The following is a 21,834-nucleotide window of genomic DNA, read 5'->3' on the forward strand; positions in this document are numbered from 1 at the left end:
TTTCAGGTGGTTAAGATTAACATTAATTTCAAAATGATTATCTCTAAAAATCTATGAATTAAATTGCTACAGATTTTCTAACTGTTGACAGAGTGAGAGTCAAAATCAGCTCCTGTGGACGTATATTCCATAGGCTGTTAGAAACACAGAAGAAAATCTTATACAAGTAAAAAACCAAGTTGCTGATCAGGGGCATCTTCAGATAATCCTTCTCTGCAGCTCTTAATGCTACATAAATTCATCACAAAGCAATCACTCAGATAATCAGGCCAAAACTATGTGGTCTTGCACCTATATTTAAAATTGTGCCCAGGAAGCAATTGGCATCCACTGCAGATTTCAGTAAAGACATCATGAAATATATTAATTAGCAATTAATTAGTTCTGCATTTTGCATCAATTTCAAATTCCAGATATTTTATAAAGAAAGTCTCACAGAGCATACTGCAATAATCAAGGCAGGATACAACCAAGATATGACTAACCATTGACTAATTGCCAATCCCAATTATCTCTGAAAGGGCCACATCAACATGCAAGCCATAACTGCAGAAAACCACTCCTCACCATAACTATCATCTTTAAATTCAGCAACGGCTGCATATCAGGAAGCAACTTCTCTTACAATTAAGCAGTTGGGAGCTCCTAATATCAGGAATGCAATCTTCTTCAAAACAAGCTAAACTTAATCCATGAATCAAGACACCCCCCACCCCACCCCGTCTTGTCTGAATATAACTGCAGCTTTTTCTATTTCATATAGTTTATTGTTAAACATGAATAATATTCAAGAGTACCAACTAACTCGTTAGAACTGGGTAATAAAGTGCAACAGAACTGGAGATTATCAGCATATTGATAAAATCCCATTTCAAAACTCCTTAATACCTCCCATGTGGATGTTTCATGCAGATTTGAACAGTGTGAGGGATAAGCTGTCTGACTAGTTACCAATCAGCAATTCCCCTAATATCATCTTCTGAACATAATTTAAGAGAGGCCCAGACCATTGCAAAATACTGTGGTCAATGCCTAATCCTACCAGAGAGGAGAAGGAGACTGAGGTTTTAAAGAAATAGCAAAGCTATATTCCCCTAACGTTCAATTTCTAGCATTGGACATCAATCAATAACATTCCTTGCCCAAAATGTCAAATGAAATTCACCCAAGTCATAACTTCATCCCTTATTTACAACTCACATTTGGTTCAGCCCCCCCCCTAAGAAAATACCTTTTTCTACTCAACTATCCATAGTAAAAGCTGTGCTCGTTAAAGAAGTAAACAAGGCATTGGAAGGAGAGCAATATATTTTTCCAGTAAGAAAATACTGCTCTTCTGAATATTAGCAAAATGAAACTGCTCCAAAGAGACATACTATCTGAGAGAAAGATGTTGAATTATCTTTGGCAAATGAAATTGAAATCTCATGGACATTTTCAAGTGCTTCAAGGCCATATATTGAATGTTTTATTTGTTTTACATAGCCCTGGCCTAGCTTCATGATTTCCCATTTCTGGTCTCCAATTAACTGACTGTGTATACAAGGGGTCTTCAAACTTGGCCCTTTTATGACTTGTGGACTTCAACTCCCAGAATTCCTCAGCCAGTGTGCCTGGCTGAGGAATTCTGGAAGTTGAAGTCCACCAATCATAAAAAGCCTCACCAATGTCATTAAGAACAGAAGAAAATGGCCATTTTTTCAAACACCAATAGCCACAGAAAATAGAAAGACAAGGAACCACACCTTTGAATAATAATCAATGATATCTTCTATAGAGAAGAAATATCCAAAATAACAACTGTAATTTCTAGTTATGCAAAGTATGGAAAATGGAGAACAGAGGGGCAAATAATAATTCACAGGTAATGTATACAGCAATTAAAACACAGAGCAGGATTGTTTTAAATTCATGGTAGTAATTATATTTTTATAGCTTATGACAAATGTTGGACTATCCCCAAACTGTCAAATTTTCCATTTTAATACTGATTGGTTTCTACTTTCCTTCTGCTTCTATTTTAATACTACAATTTTGATAAAACTGTGAACTAGTAAACAAACATTCATTTGTGTGAAAGTTTAAAATTCTCTATTCAAGTATTATCTGCCTTTAACAGCAAAGGCCTATAAATTTTGTGGTAAATTAATATTTGAGATCATTATGCACACTTCCCTGATTATCTAAGACATGCAGAATAATTGGTTGAAGAATCTCTTGCTTCTTGATTCTTACTGAGAGAGAAATGTCCAGAATCTCTCACACCATTTCTGAGTGTCTAAAAAAACATTGTGAGCTGAGATAACAAACTATTGTTTTTCTGAGTTTTCAGAAGCCTTATCATATACCAAGCCCAGAGGGGAAAGGGGCACTTTGACCTTTGTAGACTTTGAGCACAGCCAAAGAAGTAACAACTATTTGCTCCTATTCTTAAGATTGGAGAAAGTCAGGAAACATAATCAAACAACAAAATGAAAATATGAGAAACAATAAAATGGGCAGGACTTTGGGTATTTCAAAATAAATTCATTCTCCATTTAATTCAGATTTCATGAGGCGGCTTTATAGTTTGTTGTAGTTGTAGTTTCTTATTGATATATCCTTACTATTAGTAGTGTCATCAAGCTTTATCATTCTTTGGCTTATAATATGAAATGTGGCAAATAGTCATGCTTGCCTCTGTTATTAAATAAATATTATAACTCCCAAGATTTTCTCCAGCTTACAACAGGGTAAAGGACAGTGGGAGAGAGAAATAGTAGATCTGGAAAATCATGACAGGTTGTGAGAGAGATCAAAGTCAGTTATTTCCTGAGTTTTGAAGGAATTGTTGAATTGGGCCTTTTTTCCTGAGGTAATTCTGAAAAATCTAGAGGCAGAAAAAGTTCTAACCATCGCTTCTGACTTTCTGTTGCACATCTCTGAAAAAGGCCCCACTGTGATGGAGTAACACAACCCTCAAGTCGTGATTTGGTACTATGGGGCAGCCTCTGCAGATAAAGCCATTGCACAAGAAATCCAACAAATACTTCTAAGGGCTCCAAAGTCCATTTGCTTTAACTTCACAGAAAAGTAAGCATTGTAAGCCTCTGCACATTATTCACAGATATGTTTGCCAGATTTACACACCTACTCACTGTGATTAACTCAAGAGCCTGCAAGTACAAGACTACCCTTCAGCTAAAATAACTTCCTGATTTATGGCGTATGGTGTTTATGTGCTTTATACCACAGAATCTCTTTCTCTTTAGAGAAGCTTATATAGTGTTGCGCAAACCTTGTTCTATATGTTCTACCTGCAGAGTTTGCTGCAAAAGGAGAAAAGAGTAATAGAATTAGTGTTATAATCTGTAGAGGAAACTGAATAAATCAAGATTGGAGTATTTGACTAAGTAGCCTTCTTCTCAGGTGCCCCATTGAAGTGACAGTGTAATAAATAATAGGGATAGGCATTTTCAGTCGTAATACTTCAGTTGTAAATTGTCATTCCAAACAAGCCTGCAATAATCTGTCTGATACTCAGATAAAGATTGTATTCTTTCCATCATAATTCTAAGAACTTTTATTATCTTGAAATCTACTTTATTGATCTTTTATTGGTAGTGATTTTACTTATTTAAGATGACACTATTTTATTTTATTTTTTCTATTTATTAATATTTATTTATTTATTTATTTATTTACAATATTTGTAGACTTTCTTAATCAAGTTTTTGGAAAGTAATTAGGTAGTGAATAATCTTGTTATGTACTGGGTTTTGGTGATACACCATGTGGGTTGCTGGAACAGCTAACGGCTCTCCAACAACCCAGACTAACTGTCTACTGTCCTGCAATTGGCTAGCTCCAGGCGGCAAGAGTTGGTTCAAACCTATTGGCTGCCGCCTAGGGGCTAGACTATATATTGCGGCTGGTTGCAGCCCATGCTTCAGTACAGTTCTAGCAAGAAATAAAGTATGAGTTATCCTGTACTCAGCCTCGTGTTGTCATTCCTGCACCGAAGAGCCCACTATTTAACAGATCTCATAAACTGAAATATCAATGGCTATGTCTACTTAAATTACTATAAAGAAAAAATACTTTATAAACAAAGAAGCAAACTGTTTTTGTTCACAGATAAGCTTTTTCCACGTGCTGTCACCACTAAACTACTCAGCCAAACAACTGAAAAATGGAATGTCTGCAAACAGCCCTGGGAAGCCATCCCTAATTAATAGAAATTATACTCCTTTAAGTTGATTATTGAGCTTACTATTGCACATTATGTATGTATGTATGTATGTATTTATTTATTTATTTATATCAATCAATCAGGGGACTTTGAGAACAAAATGAATTTTAGTCTCTTCATTAAATAGCAATAGCACTTAGATTATATACCACTTCACAGGTTTGCTTTACAACCCTCTCTAAGCAGTTTACAGAATCAGCATATTGCTCCCTATAATCTGGGTCTTCATTTTGCCAACCTCAGAAGAATGGAAGGCTGTCAACCTTGAGCTGAAATGAATTAAACATATTTTAATGTATTCAGTGTCCCAATTATCAGGGTGTTACAAGGCACTCATTTTGCCTTGTTTTCTTCTTATTTTCAATTGTAATATTTTCTGGTTATTCAGTGCATCCAAATTCATCATATTAAGATGAACTGCCACTTTTAGGATCGCACCAAGTATATGATACCACTTTTCCCAATGCAAACCAGGTTGAGCCAAAAGAAAAACCAACAACTCTAAAACCCAATTTAGGCTTTGATGATGGTCTAAACAGATTATTTTTGGTACAGGATGTTTAATCATCTTGTATAATCTGCAACAAAATGCAGCCTTGGGGGTCAAATATTGCTCACCTCTGGAATTGGTAAACTATAGAATTTACTACCACAAGGTATACTACTACTTTGAGCATTAAAGGAAAACCAGATATGTTCATGGTGGATTACTGATTCTTTTCAAGAAGGTTATATATTGTTGCTTGTACCAGCTGTTCATACCCTGCCTATGAGCTTCCATTATGAGCTGAATGCTGCTTTTTGTGTCCTTATATTTAATCCTGTTCTCCTTCAAAACTAATGGGTTTTGATCTTGAATCTCAAAGTTTGGTGAGGTAAGGTATATGTTTCTCTCTGTATGAGTCAGGGTATACCTGGTCAACATAGTCTCACAACACTGATGGAGAAGCCAGACATGAATGCAATATCCAGGCTGAGAATCAGTGGTTGGAGCTGCGGGCCACCAATATCCTGGCACATTAGGAGAACAGGATTAACTGTAAGAACACAAAAAGCAGTATTCAGATCACTAGTGGCAGGGTATGAGCAGCTGGTACAAGCAGCAATATATAACCTTCTTGAAAAGAATCAGAACTCTTAGGGCTGAAAATAGAGTATTGGACAGGGGATGCCCATGACCTGTTTCTTCTTAGTCATACACATATCTTTGTATCCCAATGCCAGCTTTTATACTAAACTTTAGTGTTATACAGGAAGTCCTTGACTTATAACAGTTCGCTTAGTGACCGCTCAAAGTTACAACAGCCCTGAAAAAAGTGACTTATAACCATTTTTTTCACACTTATGACCATTGCAGCATCCCCATGATCATGTGATTTACATTCGTGACAACTGACTCACATTTATGATGGTTTCAGTGACTCAGGGTCATGTGATTATCTTTTGCAACCTTCTCACAAGCAAAGTCAATGGGGAAAACAGATTCACTTCACAACTGTGTTCGCTTAACAAATATGACAAGAAAAGTTGTAAAATGGGGCAAAAACTCATTTAACAAATTTCTCACTTAACAATATAAATTTTGGGCTCAATTGTGGTCGTAAGCTGAGGATACGTATATATATAAACTAAGTAACTGACGTAGACATTGGGAAGTGAGAAAGTGACACCACTAAAACCTTGCCGCAAAAGTCAGAGCAATGAACAAATAAAGATGCTGCCAGTTCAGTCCTCAAAAAATAAACCAAAATGGACTAATGGGGAACAGTAGTGAATCATTCATAACAGACAGAGGCAGACAGAGCAAAAAAAAAGCCACAAAGAATCAGTTGGAACATTTGATAAAGGGGGAATGTTTCCTTTCAGATGCTTCACAATTGCCTCAAAATGCTTCTGTTTCGTCTGTTAAACGGAAAGAACAGTTTTTCTTCACACACTTTCCTAGCCCTCTCTGATCATGGCCTGGTGGAAATGTTTTGAACTACTCAGTCAAACTGAAAAAAATGAAGGAGACCAAGGATCATTGAAGTCAAATCCTGTCAATCAAGCACTGCTTCAGACATTACTTACAAATTTTCAAGCTATGAACATTCACCAGTATTAACAAACTTAGACAGTCCTCCTGGAAGTCAGAAGAACATTAGTTTACAGTGTGCTGCATGCATATATGCTTGTTTGAAATTGTGAACAAAATAGGTTTATTCATAAGTAGAGCATTGTCTGCACTCTAAAAAGAGTTACTGGTAAAGACTCAACAATCATTATCTACCTTGTTTGGGGTTTTTCTTTTTCAGATTCAGGAATGGGACAAAGCCTACCACATAGTCTCAGACAATTTTCATAAAAATTATTTTTCCACATTTGAAGGTGATTTCCCATCTAGCAATCTTCAAATCTCCATTATTTACTGGAAGTTGTGGAAAGGAAACGAGGTGCCGATAATGTTTTAGCCTTCCAATTGCAACTGTATATTAGTTTTCCGCAAAATGTCATATATATATGTATATGTATATATCTTTAGGCAAGAACTTTTGGGTGTTATTTTTTCCATTAATACCTATATCAATACCTGTATAACTGGATCAAACAAAATGTCATTCATCTGATGAGTGAATTATTTAGTGATGACTGCAAGCTGGAGAAAAGTACACAGATATAATAAAAAGAAAATAAAATTCTGATTTTGATTCCAATTTCTCTTTCACTCTTCTCATTCGTTAATTGCTAAAGCTGCAAAAGCACTATTAGAAAGCACTAAATTTTCTTGGAAAGAATGCAGAATCTAAATTAGTGGGGATTTTAGTTAAAAAAAACTTCAAATTTCTAATAATCAACTCTGCCTTCCTACAACCTGAAAGTCAAACAGAAACTGAATCAAGAAAAGCAGCACAAATGTTTTGGTTTTGTTTTTCAGCCAGAACAGAAAGAGATTCATTGTCAGAAAGCATTTGTTGCATCTGAGCTAACATATAACTGTGAGGGAAGAAAAATCACATTCTTAATTTACAGTAATACTTCATCCAAACAACAAATAACTAATCTGATAAATGGCTCTGCAAGAACCAATATCACAATCTGAAAAATAAAATAAAAAAGAAAAGCAATGTCTCCAAGAAATTATTTTTGACAGTTTAGACAGGCTTCTGTACTCTTACTATCACAATAACCAAGATTTGGGCCTGGAAAACATTAAGCTGAAGTAGAGTTACTTCTTCTTTATGACAGGGGCTTAGTTCTACACCTAGCTCTAATTTAAGAATTGAAATTAAACTATACAAATAAAGGACTTATTTGTAAAACACTAATACTGGGTTGCTTTGTTTTTGCATATTTAGCTAATTTCTAACATGCTGCAGGTTGCTGTGAAACGTCAGAAGAATATATGGAGTATGTGTTTCTGTCTGTATCTGTGTCTCTGTGTGCATGAAGAATTAGTGCAATGATTCAAGTGCAACTCACTTCTTCAGTATAGCTGTATCTTTTTTACTCTCTAAATCAGTCTTTCGCTATAATAAATATAGAGCTATTAGCACTTTAACAATTTTCAATCTTGTTCTATTGTCTGTTGGACTATTTTCTAGAGGAGTGGGTTTCTGAACATATTCTCTTTGCAACTGTTTCTGTTATTCTCTAATAACCTTTTGTAAAGGGATTAGGTAGACTTTCTATTTTTTAAAACCTCATTGGCTTTTTTACATCTCTTATGTCAGGGGTCCCCAACCCGGGCTGTGGACTGGTACCGGGCTGTGGCATGCCAGTAACCAGTCCACACAAACAAGCAAAGCCCCATCCATGGGATGCAGGCAGCACACAAAACCATGTACTCTCCGGTCCATGGAAAAACCTTTCTCCGTGAAACTGGTCCCTGGTGCCCAAAAACTTGGGGACCTCTGTCTTATGTGATTATTCTTGAATATTAGTGTGATTTTTTTCCCCTTACGTTCTTAGGGACTCTATTTGTTGACATTCTTGATATCTTTCTTTGTTCTTTTTCATTTGATATTGGAAGTCTGTGTTCACTTATCATATGTCCTTCATGTACCTCAAGGTTTTAATCTTTTACTATCGTGTATTTGTTATTTAAAGCTACTTTTTTATTTTTTTATTTTGCTTCAGTTTTCATGATGTCTATTTCTTTTCCTATAGCTCCTGACATTTCCTTCCACATAAATCAAATGTACGGAATCTGTTCATTATCTTGATTTTATATTCTGACTATTTCTTCCAGATCGGATTTAGCTGGCACATCAACTTCTTCAATTTTCTAAGTTTAACCTATATATTTGACACCAGTATTTCATGATCTGTTCCTGTGAGACAGTGGGGCTTTGTAACTCCATAGTCTATGCCTAGAAGTGTCTGGGCAACTGAACTGCACTTCTCCATCTTTGCATGACCATCCAGCCATGTTACAATTCTATTCAACAACTTTACTTTTTGACGTCAGCCAGGTCCTTATAGTTTTCTCTACAATAATGGAATTTTGCCAGTGACTTCCTCTAAAATTGATTTTGCTCCTCTTTCATCTGAGGGGTTAGATTTTCTTGCATCTGTACAGCCTCACCTTCTTTCACCTTGGTTATAGATTACATACATGGCCTCATCTCTCTCCTTTGGCCTTACCAGCAAGGGTGATTCTGTGATGAGCTCTTGTTCTCACTAGCGTTTGCCTCAGAGAGAATAGGCCAATTAGGCCATATCAATTAGGCTAGAGATGAACAAACTGAAGCACAAGAGCAAACTCCTTTGAGTTAATCATAATGGTCTCAATTAAGTAGCTTCCTAGGAGCAAATTATACTTTTTTTAAAAAAATGCATGTTAAAGTAATTAGCTATACATGCATCTGATAGTATTAATAAATAATCCCTTCTATGGGAAAATTCTTGAGCCACCTGACTACCTAAAGGAACTTTCATCCATTTCAGATAAGTAATGCCTTAGTACAGAGGTCTCCAACCTTTTGGGCACCAAGGACCGGTTACATGGAGAGAGGTTTTTCCATGAACCGAAGGGGGTATGGTTTTGTGTGCTGCCTACATCCTGTGGATGGAGTTTTCCTTGTTTGTGAGGATCGGTTGCTGGCATGACACAGCCTGGTACTGGTCCACGGACTGGGGGTTGGGGACCCCTGCCTGAGTAAGATCATAGTGGAAACATTTTCACTGAACCGAATGGCAAAGAAAACCTGTATTTATGCATTTATTGTGTTCTTCAATAGCACCATTAGTAACATCATTTATTAAAGAATTAGTAATTCTGAATGAAGATAACTTGATTTATAAAGGTTCTTACCTATTTTGACATTAAAAGTTTTTCCCAGTTACTGATATTTTCTTCTGACCTTGTTTTATATACAGTAGTGGCATCTTCTTAAATCATTTAGGCTTCATGTCAGATAAAGTGCATTGAAATGCTCTGAAGTAACTAAGAGTCTTGCGTGATAATGTATTTCCAGTTTTATAAAACTTCCATATGCAAGGGGCGTCTTTAGTCTCTAATCACAAGAGAAACCCAAATTTGAGTGTGGACTACATTCCTAGCTTTTAGCATCAAAAACTCATTGTGCTGAGTTTTAGACCATCTCATGGGTTGAGAAAATGCAAATAATTAATGGAGGCTGAAGTACGTCGGTGAACACTCATTTCTGTCCTCTGAAAGAGGGGACAAAAAGAATATTTTAGCTGTTCAAGTTCAACTGGAATGGAAGTTATTCTGATTTGATTTGATTTCAGGTACATACGCATTCAGTAACCCCTTTGGCATACCTAATCAGTTCAGTTTGCTTAACATTTTGCTTAACCTCTCACAAAGAGAAACTAAGAGAAATGAAATGAGAAATGTCAAGCGAGCAGGCAATTTCAGAATAAGCAAAGGAATACAAGACCAGTTAGCTAGCAGAAAATGGATAGTGAAAAGACCAAGTGAGTATCAAAAGAAGAACCATCATTTATTGACTATAGTACAGCAATCTTTGATCATGCAGATCTGGCCAGACAATGGAATGTATTAAGACTCATGGATATGTCAGAATGCTTGATTATTTTTCTGAGAAACCTTTAAAGTAAAAAAGGGCTGTTGCAAGAAGTGAATTTAGAGAAACAGATTTGTTTAGTATAGAAAGAGAGTGGGACAAGGATGTATATTGTCCCCGTATCAGGGCAGAAAAATCACAGAAGTGTCTTTGGAAGAGCTACAACTATAATTTGTCAGATTTTTCTTTCTTCAGAACAAATTGCAGTAGGCCTATTGGAGCTACTTTATATCTGATATAATTATGGGAATGATAGGATTTGATTTTTACCTATACCATCCTTATTATTATAGGGGTAGAAATTTCAGTAGACTGCAGGGAATATTTCATTCTTGGAAAGCAGATACAAGCCTTCCCGATATTCCACTGGGAAAGTCCAATATAATGATTGCTCCTCCATAGAGGCTTCATTGAGGACTTTATAGTTCAAATGCCTACACATATTTACTACCTAAAACAATTGATTTCAGAACTGCTCAGCAAAGATGGTACAGATGTTGGTTTTTCATGGAGTATATAAGTGGCTCATTGATATGCATAAGGATGCATATGCATTACATTCCAGATTTGATCTTTCCAAATGAGGCTTCTCATCATCCCATCTCAGTCATCCTATCTTAATTGCATAATTTTAGAGATTGCCAAGTTTAACAGTGCATCTCACTTGAACCTTCCTATCACTTCCTTCCACCATTTTCAACTTTTTGCTTATCATAAACAGGTCCATTTATTTCTGGTGAGGCAAAGGTACAATATATCCTGGTGAGAGAACATGAACAGCAACATATGAAAAACACGTTATCATTAGGGAAGGGCATACAAGAATGAAGAGGATGATTTCTATGTTTGCAACTTACAGCATCTTGCCCAACCTTTGTTGAAGTGGTATGAAGCTTGTCGTCATCCTGGTTATGTTATTTATTAGACTGATGTAATTCTAATAATAATAATAATAATAATAATAATAATAATAATAATAATAATATTGCTATTCGGAACATCTTACATTTTAAGGAGATACCTGGTTGATACCTAGGATGCTGGCAGCAGCCCGTGTCATCCATTAGTGCCAGTCAATTTGAGTGTTCAGTTAACTGAGTTTCATGTTTTATGAATAAAAGTTTTATTATAATAATAATAATTTATTTTAATAATTTAAAAATTATTAAAAACATTTACAACTAATAAAAAAACAAGAAAGCAACACACACAAAAAGAAACAAGAGTGATAGAAAAAACAAACTTTCTTTTTTTTTAATTTTCCAGATGGAACAAAGAAAAAGAATTACAGTGTTCTTCAATCATATTCACCAAAGGCCTGGTGAAAAGGTCTTCAAAGACTTTTGAAACACCTATAGAGTGAGGGCCATTCCAATACTGGAATGAACCTCATTCCACACAAAAAAGCACACTTCCAAGGTCTTTTGGCATTATTTAACTGAAGGAATCTGAGCCTGCCAATCCTGCCAAATCAGATCGGCCAGGCAGATACAAGAATATGTTAAGTTATAGATTTTTTAAAAAGTGTTTGCTCGATAGACTATGGAATACAGAATAGCAGATGGTCTATACTGAGGTTACTTATTTCACTACAAATTGAGATTATTTGGGAAAAAGTAATTGGGACCAATACCTTTGGCCACATGTTTATGTTAGGTTGCAAACTATTTCAAACCATGGCTGCAAGCTGCCTCTGAGACGCACATAGAAACAAGTAAGTCAAGCATGCAAGAAAGTTGTTGCTGCTTGTGCTGGATTGTTTTTCTCCCTGCTAGTGACCCATTCTGTTTATCTTGCTTTTTGTCCATTATGTATGTATATATGTGCATGTGTATTATTCCAGGCTATCAATACCATTGCTGAGTTGTTTGCCTTCAATACATTGTTTTACTGGAATTTACAAGAAAATGTTCCATTTTTTACTTTTAAAGCTCTGCAGTCAGAATCTCTAAGGAAACCAACTGGGATTTTATTTATAAAATTTATTACATTTATATCCCCTCTTTACACGGGAATTCACAGTGCTTCCTCTTCCCATTTTCCCCAACAACAACCCCATGAGAACGAGTGACTGACCCAAAGTCACCTAGTGCAGGGCTTTTCAACCTTTTCACCCATTGTACCACTTTTAGGATATGGCAACATCCAAGTACCACCACTCTCCTAGCAAGGTGTCAAAAACTTGACCAAAAAGAAAAAAAGGGATGAAGTACAAGTAGTCCTCAACTTACAACAGTTCGCTTAGTGACTGTATGAAGTTACAATGGCACTGAAAAAAGTGCCCCCCCACCCACAGCCGAGCAAGACACCTGCCTGCCTGCCCGGCAGCGCTCTTCCTCCTGTCTGAGGTTTTCATTGTTGTGAGCATTTCTGTTGAGGATTGACAGTGGGGGTAGGGTGGGGGGGTGTTTGGTTTTTATTCCCCTCGTCTGCTGGGTGGTTGCAGCAGGTTTTGGTCACTTCACATGATCCTGGGACATTGTGACCGTCATAAATATAAATCAGTTGCCAAGCATCTGAATGTAAATCACAAGACCCTGGAGATGCTGCAACATTCCAGCTGATCGGTGCTTCTTCTGGGCTCAGAAAGTGCTGATCCTGGTGCTTCCGCTGAGCCCTGACAGCCCTGCAGCTCCAGCCATCTCTCGCTCAGGCTTGTGCAGTCGTGCCACCGGTTCAGCTCATTCCCCTTCCCCACTGCCACTTTTCTAGGATGGTCACGTACCACCTGCCAGGTGCCAATGTACTACAGGTGGTACCCGTACCACTGGTTGAAAAGCCCTGACTTAGTGAATTTCCACAGCTGAGGACAGACTTGATCCTGGATCCCCTTCTTTAAGCCCAACATTTTAATCAATATACTTGGCTTTTGAAGTCCTTCTTAAATTTGCACCAATTCAAGTAGGCCTACAACCCTAATGTGAATAGTCACGTAGATTCAAAAGAAATGGGTCATATGCAGAACAAAGAAAAAGGAGTGAGAAACTAAATCAATGTATATGTAACTTTTCTTATAATACTTTAGATGTCTATATTCCATAAATCTGAAGACCTAATAAGCCAATCAATATGTACCCATTGTCCTCACTTCTTTTTCACTTTCCATTTTGAGGTTTATGACAAGAAAGGCAGATAAGTCAGAAAAAGAGTGAGACTATAGATATCCAGGTTTGCTTCTGACAGGTACCAGTACCTTTCCCCACATTCTGACTGAGTCCATGGCAGGGTTTTAACCAGATTAGCATTATTCCTACATCCCACCTAAATCTTTGGTCTGGAAGGTCATGGTCCCTTACTAAACATATGCATATTAATTATGGAAACAAAAAAGAAGAATGTAAGATACGTGCACAGACAAAGACCCCAAATAAATAAATCTTACCAGATTGAAACAAAATATAAACCAATGAACTAAACTGACATTTATGATTTCACATCATGGTATATATAACACTATGCCATACAACTCCCTGCAACTCTTGGCAGTTAATATAGATTATGAACATACAACATTTGGTACTACGTTGTTTCTAAGCAAGAGAGTTTAAAATGCCTTGGTTAACAGAAATCCATTTCATATCCATTCTCTGTAAAACTGTCCTCTTACTTTTCAAGCAATAGTTTCACTGAATGAAAGCTATGAACATAAAACATCAGTTAATACAATTGGTCCATACTCTCTTCATATGATGTGAAAGTGCCATATTGTTTTCCACATCATATAAGGCTATGTTCTTAGACCAATATTAACCACCCTTTTTCAGTTCTTATCATTCATTCAGATACTGTTCCTCATGGACATGTTCATAAATGCCTGTCAACAATCATTGCAAGTACAAAACAGTTAAATTGGAGTCATTCCAGTGCAGTCAATCCCTAGTCTTGGAGGTAGAAAATGCCTTCTGATAATTAAATGGTGACAATTCTGAATCCTCACAATCCCGTTTGTAAAGTTCTATGGTGAATGTCAACGGAGATTCTCAGTCGCCTGGGTCATAGTTGTCCCAAAGATGCTTTCCCACCCCCCAAAAGGCAGTTGGACTAGTTTATTTCCTTGAGGAAGAAGAAGACATTTTGCTTCTCAACCAAGAAGCTTCATCAATTGTGGTGGTGATCCTTCCATGCCGCCCACGATCACAACTGATGAAGCTTCTTGGATGAGAAGCAAAATGTCTTCTTCTTCCTCAAGGAAATAAACTAGTCCAGTTGCCTTTTGGGGGGAAAAAGCCCCTTGGAGACATCTATGGTGAATGGTTTCTTCTCAAGAGTAGTGGCTCCAGACCCACCAACTGTCCATTGAGGCGTATCACATATTCCATCAAAATTCCAAATGAAGAGTTATGAACACCTGCTCTAGAATCAGAATCAGATTTTTTTTTTATTTTTCAGAATCAGAATAGAGCTAGAAGAGACTTTGGAGGTCTTCTATCCAGCCCCCTGCTCAAGCAGGAGATCCTATGCCATTTCAGACAAGTGACTGTCCAGTGTCTTCTTAAAAACCTCCAGTGATGAAGCACCCACGATTTCTGAAGGCAAGCTGTACCACTCGTTAAGTGTCCTCGCTGTTAGGAAGTTTCTCCTTAATTTGAGCCTTGGTGGAGCAGTGGGCTAATGCCTCCTTAAGTAACACCAGCTGCCTGCAATTAGTGCAGGTTCGAGTCCCACCAGGCTCAAGGTTGACTCAGCCTTCCATCCTTCCGAGGTAGGTAAAATGAGGACCCAGATTGTTGGGGGCAATAAGCTGACTTTGTAATAATGCCGCTTGGGGGGGGTTGAAAGCCCTAATAAGCAGACATATACATAGAATGAAGGCTATTGCTAAGCACATTGGTTTGTGCTTAAATTGTAAGCCGCCCTGAATCTTCGGAGAAGGGCGGGATATAAATGGGATTAAAATAGTAAAAAAAATAAAATAAAATAAATTTCAAGTTGCTTCTCTCCTTGATTAATTTCCATCCGTTGTTTCTTGTCCTGCCCTCTGGTGCTTTGGAAAATAAATAGACCCCCTCCTTTTTTGTGGCAGTCTCCCAAATATTGGAATACTGCTATCATGCCTCCCCCCACCTGTCCTTCTTTACTTTAGACTAGCAAAACCCAAATCCTGCAACCGTTCTTCATATGTTTTAGTCTCCAGGCCTTTAATCATCTTAGTTGCTCTTCTCTGCACTTTTTTCCCCAAAATCTCTACCTCTTTTTTGTAATGTGGTGACCAAAACTGGTTGCAGTATTCCAGGTGTGGCCTTACTAAGGCTTTATAAAGCGTGATTCACATGATTTTGATTCTATGTCTCTGTTTATACAACCAAGCATTATATTAGTTTTTTCGACTGCTGCCGCACACAGCTGACATATGTTTAAGTGATCATCCAGTAGGACTTGAAGGTCCCTCTCACAGTTACTGTTTTTGAGCCCGGTTTCACCTAATCTGTACTTGTACCTTTATTTTTTCCTGCCCAGGTGTAAAATCTTGCTTTTCTCCACATACTGGTGTTCAATTCCAGAAACTAACTCCAGAACAGTGAAATGACTAGGTCATTTTAAAAGATTTTTTCCCCTTGCAAATGATTGTCTATCATGAAAAATGCATGGTATGAGGCTTATGCTTAGTTTATCTTATGATACTATCTGCATTTATTACAATCTGATGAACTTTGTGGAGATTTTCTGGTTCTTGGTTACCCAATTGAAGGATACAGGCATTTGAGAACACTGCTGTCAAATTTTTCTACAGTTAGACACAATGTATTTCCAGATCCATGGTTTGGTAAACTGCCAAATCATCATTATCATTAAGGCCATGTGTCATGATCAGTTCCTAGCCAATAGCAATCTGGTGCATATATTAGGATCATTTATTAAATATTCTGATAAAAAGAAGTCCAGGAGCCAAGCTTGCCAAGATTAAGTTCACAGTATTATTCTGCTGAGATTCCTGCTTCAGCAAAACTTGGCATAACTTTGCTGTGGAGAAAGATGCCTGCTGCCTACTGCCCACACTTTATAGACTCTCAAAATAAACAAATGGATCCAATCTATACAGCTGTCTGGCACTAAATTTACACCTCTCTGAGTGGAATCTATGTTGAAAAGAAATTTGCATTAACTTTCACTTAAAATATAATGCCACACAAAGGCATTATTTCCACAGCTTAAACATTCTGCCTCTTGCCATAATCACTTATATTCAAAGTGTGTACACTTTTAACTGAAAATAAATCCCACTAGTTTCAACAGGATTTAACCTTGGACCTGAAGTGATATAGCTCCAAAATAGTTTTCTTTCTATGAAGTTTTCTGAATATGCTGTTTTCCTGTTAGTTTCAATTTGTGCATGACATTTGCCAAAGACAGGAAAGCAAGCAGTGTTAAGAATATAATGCTGCTTGCTTTCCTGTCTGGAATGTAAAGTAGAAGTGAATAAAAAAATGAAATACGGTAATTCCAACCCCCTTCAAAATCACCAAAGATGCAAGTCCTAATTTATTATATAAAAAGAGTTCAATAAAAATTGGAAAAGGCAATTTTAGAATAACTACTCAAGACGAAGAAGGCTGCATTAGTTTGAGAGAATCCAGAAAGTTTTATGGAAATTTATATGAGTTGGATCTCTTTGGACCACGTGAGGTTGGATACATACTGTAGAGTGATTTTTCAGTTTTCAGTCAGTAAGAAAATATTAAGTCAGTACAAAATATATATTTGTATTTGATCAATCCTACTTCCTTTATTTGTTAATTTATGCTTTATTTTGGAATGACAAAATAAAATTGTTGATCAGGAAATGAGAGGGATACAGTAGCAAAAAATGTTATGATACAATGGAAGAAAATATAGTTTAAATCCATAGTATGTTTTTTTTTAAAAAAATGAAACACTGATAAGAACAATAATAAAAGTCAACTCTGTCACTCCCAAGAATGCAGGTAAAAGATCTAGGGCACCAAAAAAAAGAGAAAAAGAAGAGAGAAAAAAATAGAATGCTTCACTAAATGTGATTATGAAAGTCTAGAATTTGATCTGCTGGCTTCCCCACATTTTTGTTCAGAGCTGAAATATGTAAAACAGGTGAACAACCTGATACCACTCATCTTCCTCTTAAATTATTCCCCACCCTAATGAATCAAGCTTTTTTTTAAAATCACATTGTTCTCCTAAAGAAAACTTTATAGCATTTGTCAAAAAAAATCCTACAATTTTTCATTCATTCAACTGATGAAGACAGTCATTCCAATAGCAACAGCCTGTGCAATCAAAAGCTAAAGCAGTTTATTTTTTATCAAACATAGTTTATTTATTTCCAACTATGAATTAATGGAGCTGTTATCAAGATGTTGCAGAAAGAAGAAATACTCTCCAGGGCAGCGTGTATTGGGATTTTTCTTTTAAATAATAATATATAGAAAAGGAACCCCCCTTTCTTACTCTTCTAAGACAGAGGAATTCTAGAAATATTGCAATATCTGGTGTATCAGCAATAGACACAAACTCAGAACTAGCAGCACAGAAATGCAACCTGCTGGGTTAATGCATAACTGAATCAGCCTGGTGCTCAGCAGGCCCATTCCAATGAGAAACCAGCCTGCAGGCTTTATTATCTAAGTGTTGCAATGCAGTCATTTTGGGAAATATCCTCTCCAACAAGACATAAAAGGTATTTAGATAAGTAAAATTAAATTCTTTGAAATTTATGAGCTTCCAGGTCCCTGTAACTATAATCAACATTCACAAGACTTTGAGATACATTACTGCAACGTCTGCTGCAGAAGGAAAAAAGGGAAGAAGGTATTCATGGTAAGTAACAGAAAAGTACTGAAATAATTCAGAGACTCAGTGAAAGAGAGGAACAACACTCATTCTCTCCTAGCTGCCTGACACTTTGGCCTCGTAAAATAATCTGATCTTGTGCAGCTTTCCAACTTCATTGAGAATTCAGCAGACCATCCGTAAGCAGAGGCAAGTTCAGTACAGTATTGTAGTAATGGAGAGTGACGTCAAGAGGCAAGAATAGGAACCACCTCCCACTTCTAGTTACAAGCAAAGCATGTGACAGCAGTCAAGGCTGGAGCCTTCACTGCAGTTTCGTCAGAGGTTAAAGTACAAGTGCAAACCACACTTACAACTTCAATCATTTCCAAAGCAATCACACGCCACTTCAGTTTCAGACTTTAGCCTTGTGCACATTCAACGGAAGAGGAAAACGTAATCCAGAGATTAACAACACCTTCTAATAAATGCACCAAAAGCAAGCATTAACCTACCAGAAGTGTTTTGGGGATAGAGCTTCTAAATTACATATTTGCACTGATGCTACTTAGGTACAAATAGCTGTTTATTACATCAGAGATTGCAAAAATTGTTTTTGTACATGGTTCAGATTTTCAGGAAATGCTCAGTCACTTGGCTTTTTCATCTCCAACATGCAAAAATACAGGACTGCTTGTACCTCCATTTACATTTGCAAATTTAGAATATACAAGGCCAGGCAGCTCAGGTTTTTTTTATCACTATACAAAAAAGTTGCACTGTTAAGAGTACCGACTATATTACTAGCTGCAGAATGTCAGATCCTTCATCTGTAAGAACACAACCAGAGGGTTTTTTGTACAATCCTCTGAACTTTTCTGCCTGAGGGTTTTGTTGCTGGTATTTTCCGAAAGCAAGCACATCTTTGTATTGATCCAGGAGTGTTTCCTAGTTCTTTATCTGGCATCAGCTAAATAACCCCTTGCAAGGCAAAAATCCCTACTTAAAAAATATTTCATTCCTGTTTCTCTAATCCAGATGTCACCATTTTGTATCTAATTCTGTGAAAAGTTCATCTGCACCCTGCTCTTCGCCACCTCCCCCTCCCCCCCAGCCAACACTGTTGCATGACAAACTGGAAAGCTCCAGTACTGGCCCTGGAACAGAAGTGTTCAGACTAGAGAAGTCTAAGCTTGGAGCTGGTCCAGCCTGGTTCTATCTCCCAGATCAACACAAATATGTTTTGGATGAATTGGTGTGACTGAGATAAAGCCATTCCTGCTTGTCTAGGACCAAACCGGAGCAAATTTCCCCCAGCTTTCTTCTAATCAACTAAATGAAGAACCCTGAGAGAGGGCAGGAGAAAAGAAGGACTATTATTATATGCCACTTCCCAAATTAAGGCCATTTCTACTTATGGAGAAAAAAAAAGCTGGAAGACAAGGGAGGCATGGAATTGTAACCATAGAAAACTCTGCAACAGCTTATGACTTGAGCTATGTATGATGGTCTTGAAGCATTTGCTCTAGAGCTCTTCTGCTTCTCCTCATGGAAAGGAATGCAGCCTGCTGCCCTTCCAAGCAGGAACCCGCTCGTGATCAGCCGGGGCTGCCAAAAAAGCCTTAATCTGATTTTGACATGCAACTCGGCCCAAAAGGGGCAGCAATCTGCAAAATTGCTTATTTGAAGCCACTTAAGATCACCACCGCCACCCTCACCCTAAAGCTGCGGGTATATAATCAGCAATGACTCACACATACAACCCTAAGACATTAAGTGCTCCCACCAGCAAATCCCTAAGAGACAAGGGAAGAGAGAGGGAGGGAGGGAGGGAGGGAGGGGGGGTCAGCATCCATTTGTCCTTGTTTTCCCACAGTCAAACTGAATTGCTGCCAATCTTGCCTCCCCACGATAAAAAGAAAAAGCAACAGCAAGCCCAAAGGAAGGGAGTGGGAGTAAATAAACATTGTACCCTGCTCCCTTCATTTCCCATGGATAGCACCCTCAGCCTCTCCCGTCCCTCCATCCAGAGTTTATAATTCGGGGGTGGGGGGGAACGAACGGCGTCCAGGTTTGGGGGAAGCTAAGGGTTAGGAGCAGCTCTGCAGCACTGCAAAAGCCAAAAAGACTCGTTATCTGGGACACACCACCACTCGTCCACGTGTGAGTGGTGCTGAAAAGTGTTCGGATGGGTTTCCAGAGCAATATGGATGGGAAAGAGGGGTGCGCAGAGCCATCCTCAACTTAAGTCTCTCCAAGAGCCCGCTCTTTCTTCTTCTTTTCCGCCGGATCCTATCTAACTGCAGCGAGCAGAGGACCAGCAACCTTCCGCGGGGGGTTGGCAGCATACAACCAACCTCCCTCCCTTATTTTCGTCCATTCCGTCTGCTGTTTGAACGAATCCAGGCATCCGAAAGGGCCGCGTTCCCGGCTCTCCAGCCCTTGGATGCATTGGAATGTGTCAGATCGCCGGGCAACTAGCGAGCTCTCTCCATTTTCCTCTCCCCGTGCCCGAGAGAGGAAAAGATCCGCTACGGAAAAATCAAAAGTCCTTACGCTTACGCAAGCAGACACATATACACACGACGCACATTTCCCGCTCTCTAAGGGGATTTACTCCTGCCTCGCAGATCTAAGTCCGCACGTTAGCACTTTAAAAAAAAGAAAAAAGAAAAAAAAAAGCATGGCTGTTCCCGGGATCTTCTGCACCAGACTTCTAAGTTGCGTCTGAATGCAACCACACACCCCTCATTCTCGGCGCCCCAGATTCTCTGCAGAGTAAATGCGGGCATGCGGCGTCTTTTATGCCCGAAACTCTTAAGGCATGTCAGCTCAAGCAGCCGCTGCGTAAAACATCCCAGCGAAGCGTGACAGGATCGGAATCCCCCCCAGCCCCAAATTTCACGGTGCACGGCATTTTGAACACCCGACAGATCGCAGAGCCGGGGTCCCGAATGACTCATGGGTTCCGAAGTCCCTGTAGCCGAGACGTACCGGTGCACGGGGGGGGAAGGATCGGAATACTCTGAACCCCAAAAGCTTAGCCCCCCCCCCGTCGCTCCAGGCTCTCCCCTCCTGGCGACTCCGCGGTCCATTAGAATCCCAGCGCCTGCTCCGAACGTGCCGGGTTTGTCCCCCCCCCTGCCCGAGACTAAGCCGGCGCTCCGAAGCCCTACCTGGCTGTCGGAGAGATAGTTGAAGACGAAGGAGGAAAGCTCTTCATCCAAAAGCGCGCCGCAATCCGGCTCCGGTTCCGCCATCTTCCTGCTCCTCCGGCAACGGCACGAAACAGCATGCGGCAACGGCAACGGCGAGCAGAGTCAGAAACCAGCCAAACCGGGCAGCCGGCGGGGCGAGGCGGAGCCTGGAGCCCGCCGGTTGGAAATGGGGCGGCGTCGGGTCAGAGGAGGAGCCGCAGGCGGGAGGCTCGTCTGGGCTGGGCTGGCTCTTCGCGGGAGCGGGAGGACAGATTGGCGGCGGCGGCGGCGGCGGCGGCGCCGCTTCTTTCGCGCGCTTTGGGCGGCCAGAGCTCCCGCCCGGGGAGAGGGGCTTGCGGCCTGCGTTTCTCAGGGCCGGGTCCGCGCGGATTTCGAGGAGGAAGGAAGAAGCGCAGGAAGCGCGCGCGTCGCCGCCGCCGCCGCCTCGAGGTCGCCCAAAGTGCTTTAGGGTCTCTGATATCTCGGGGCCAGCGCGGGAAGCCCTCTCGGCTCCTCGAGGGCTAGGACTGTAGAGCAGGGGTCTTCAAACTTGGCCCTTTTATGACTTGTGGACTTCAGCTCCCAGAATTCCTCAGCCAGTGTGCCTGGCTGAGGAATTCTGGGAGTTGAA

The 21,834-nt window shown here is 39.2% G+C and overlaps 1 protein-coding gene across 1 annotated transcript in view; it reads right to left on the reverse strand.

Annotated features, from left to right (window-relative positions):
• Positions 1–21,293, reverse strand: part of PPARGC1B (PPARG coactivator 1 beta) — a 134,843-nt gene extending 113,550 nt beyond the window's left edge. The window contains exon 1 of the mRNA XM_081321251.1: positions 21,183–21,293. Within this exon, the coding sequence (XP_081177377.1) occupies positions 21,183–21,266 (84 nt within the window). The 5' untranslated portion in view covers positions 21,267–21,293. The remainder of the gene's footprint in view (positions 1–21,182) is intronic.
• Between the last annotated feature and the right edge of the window lie 541 nt (positions 21,294–21,834).

Source organism: Vipera berus (assembly GCF_964194415.1).
Source record: "Vipera berus genome assembly, chromosome: 2".
Lineage (NCBI taxonomy): Eukaryota > Metazoa > Chordata > Lepidosauria > Squamata > Viperidae > Vipera > Vipera berus.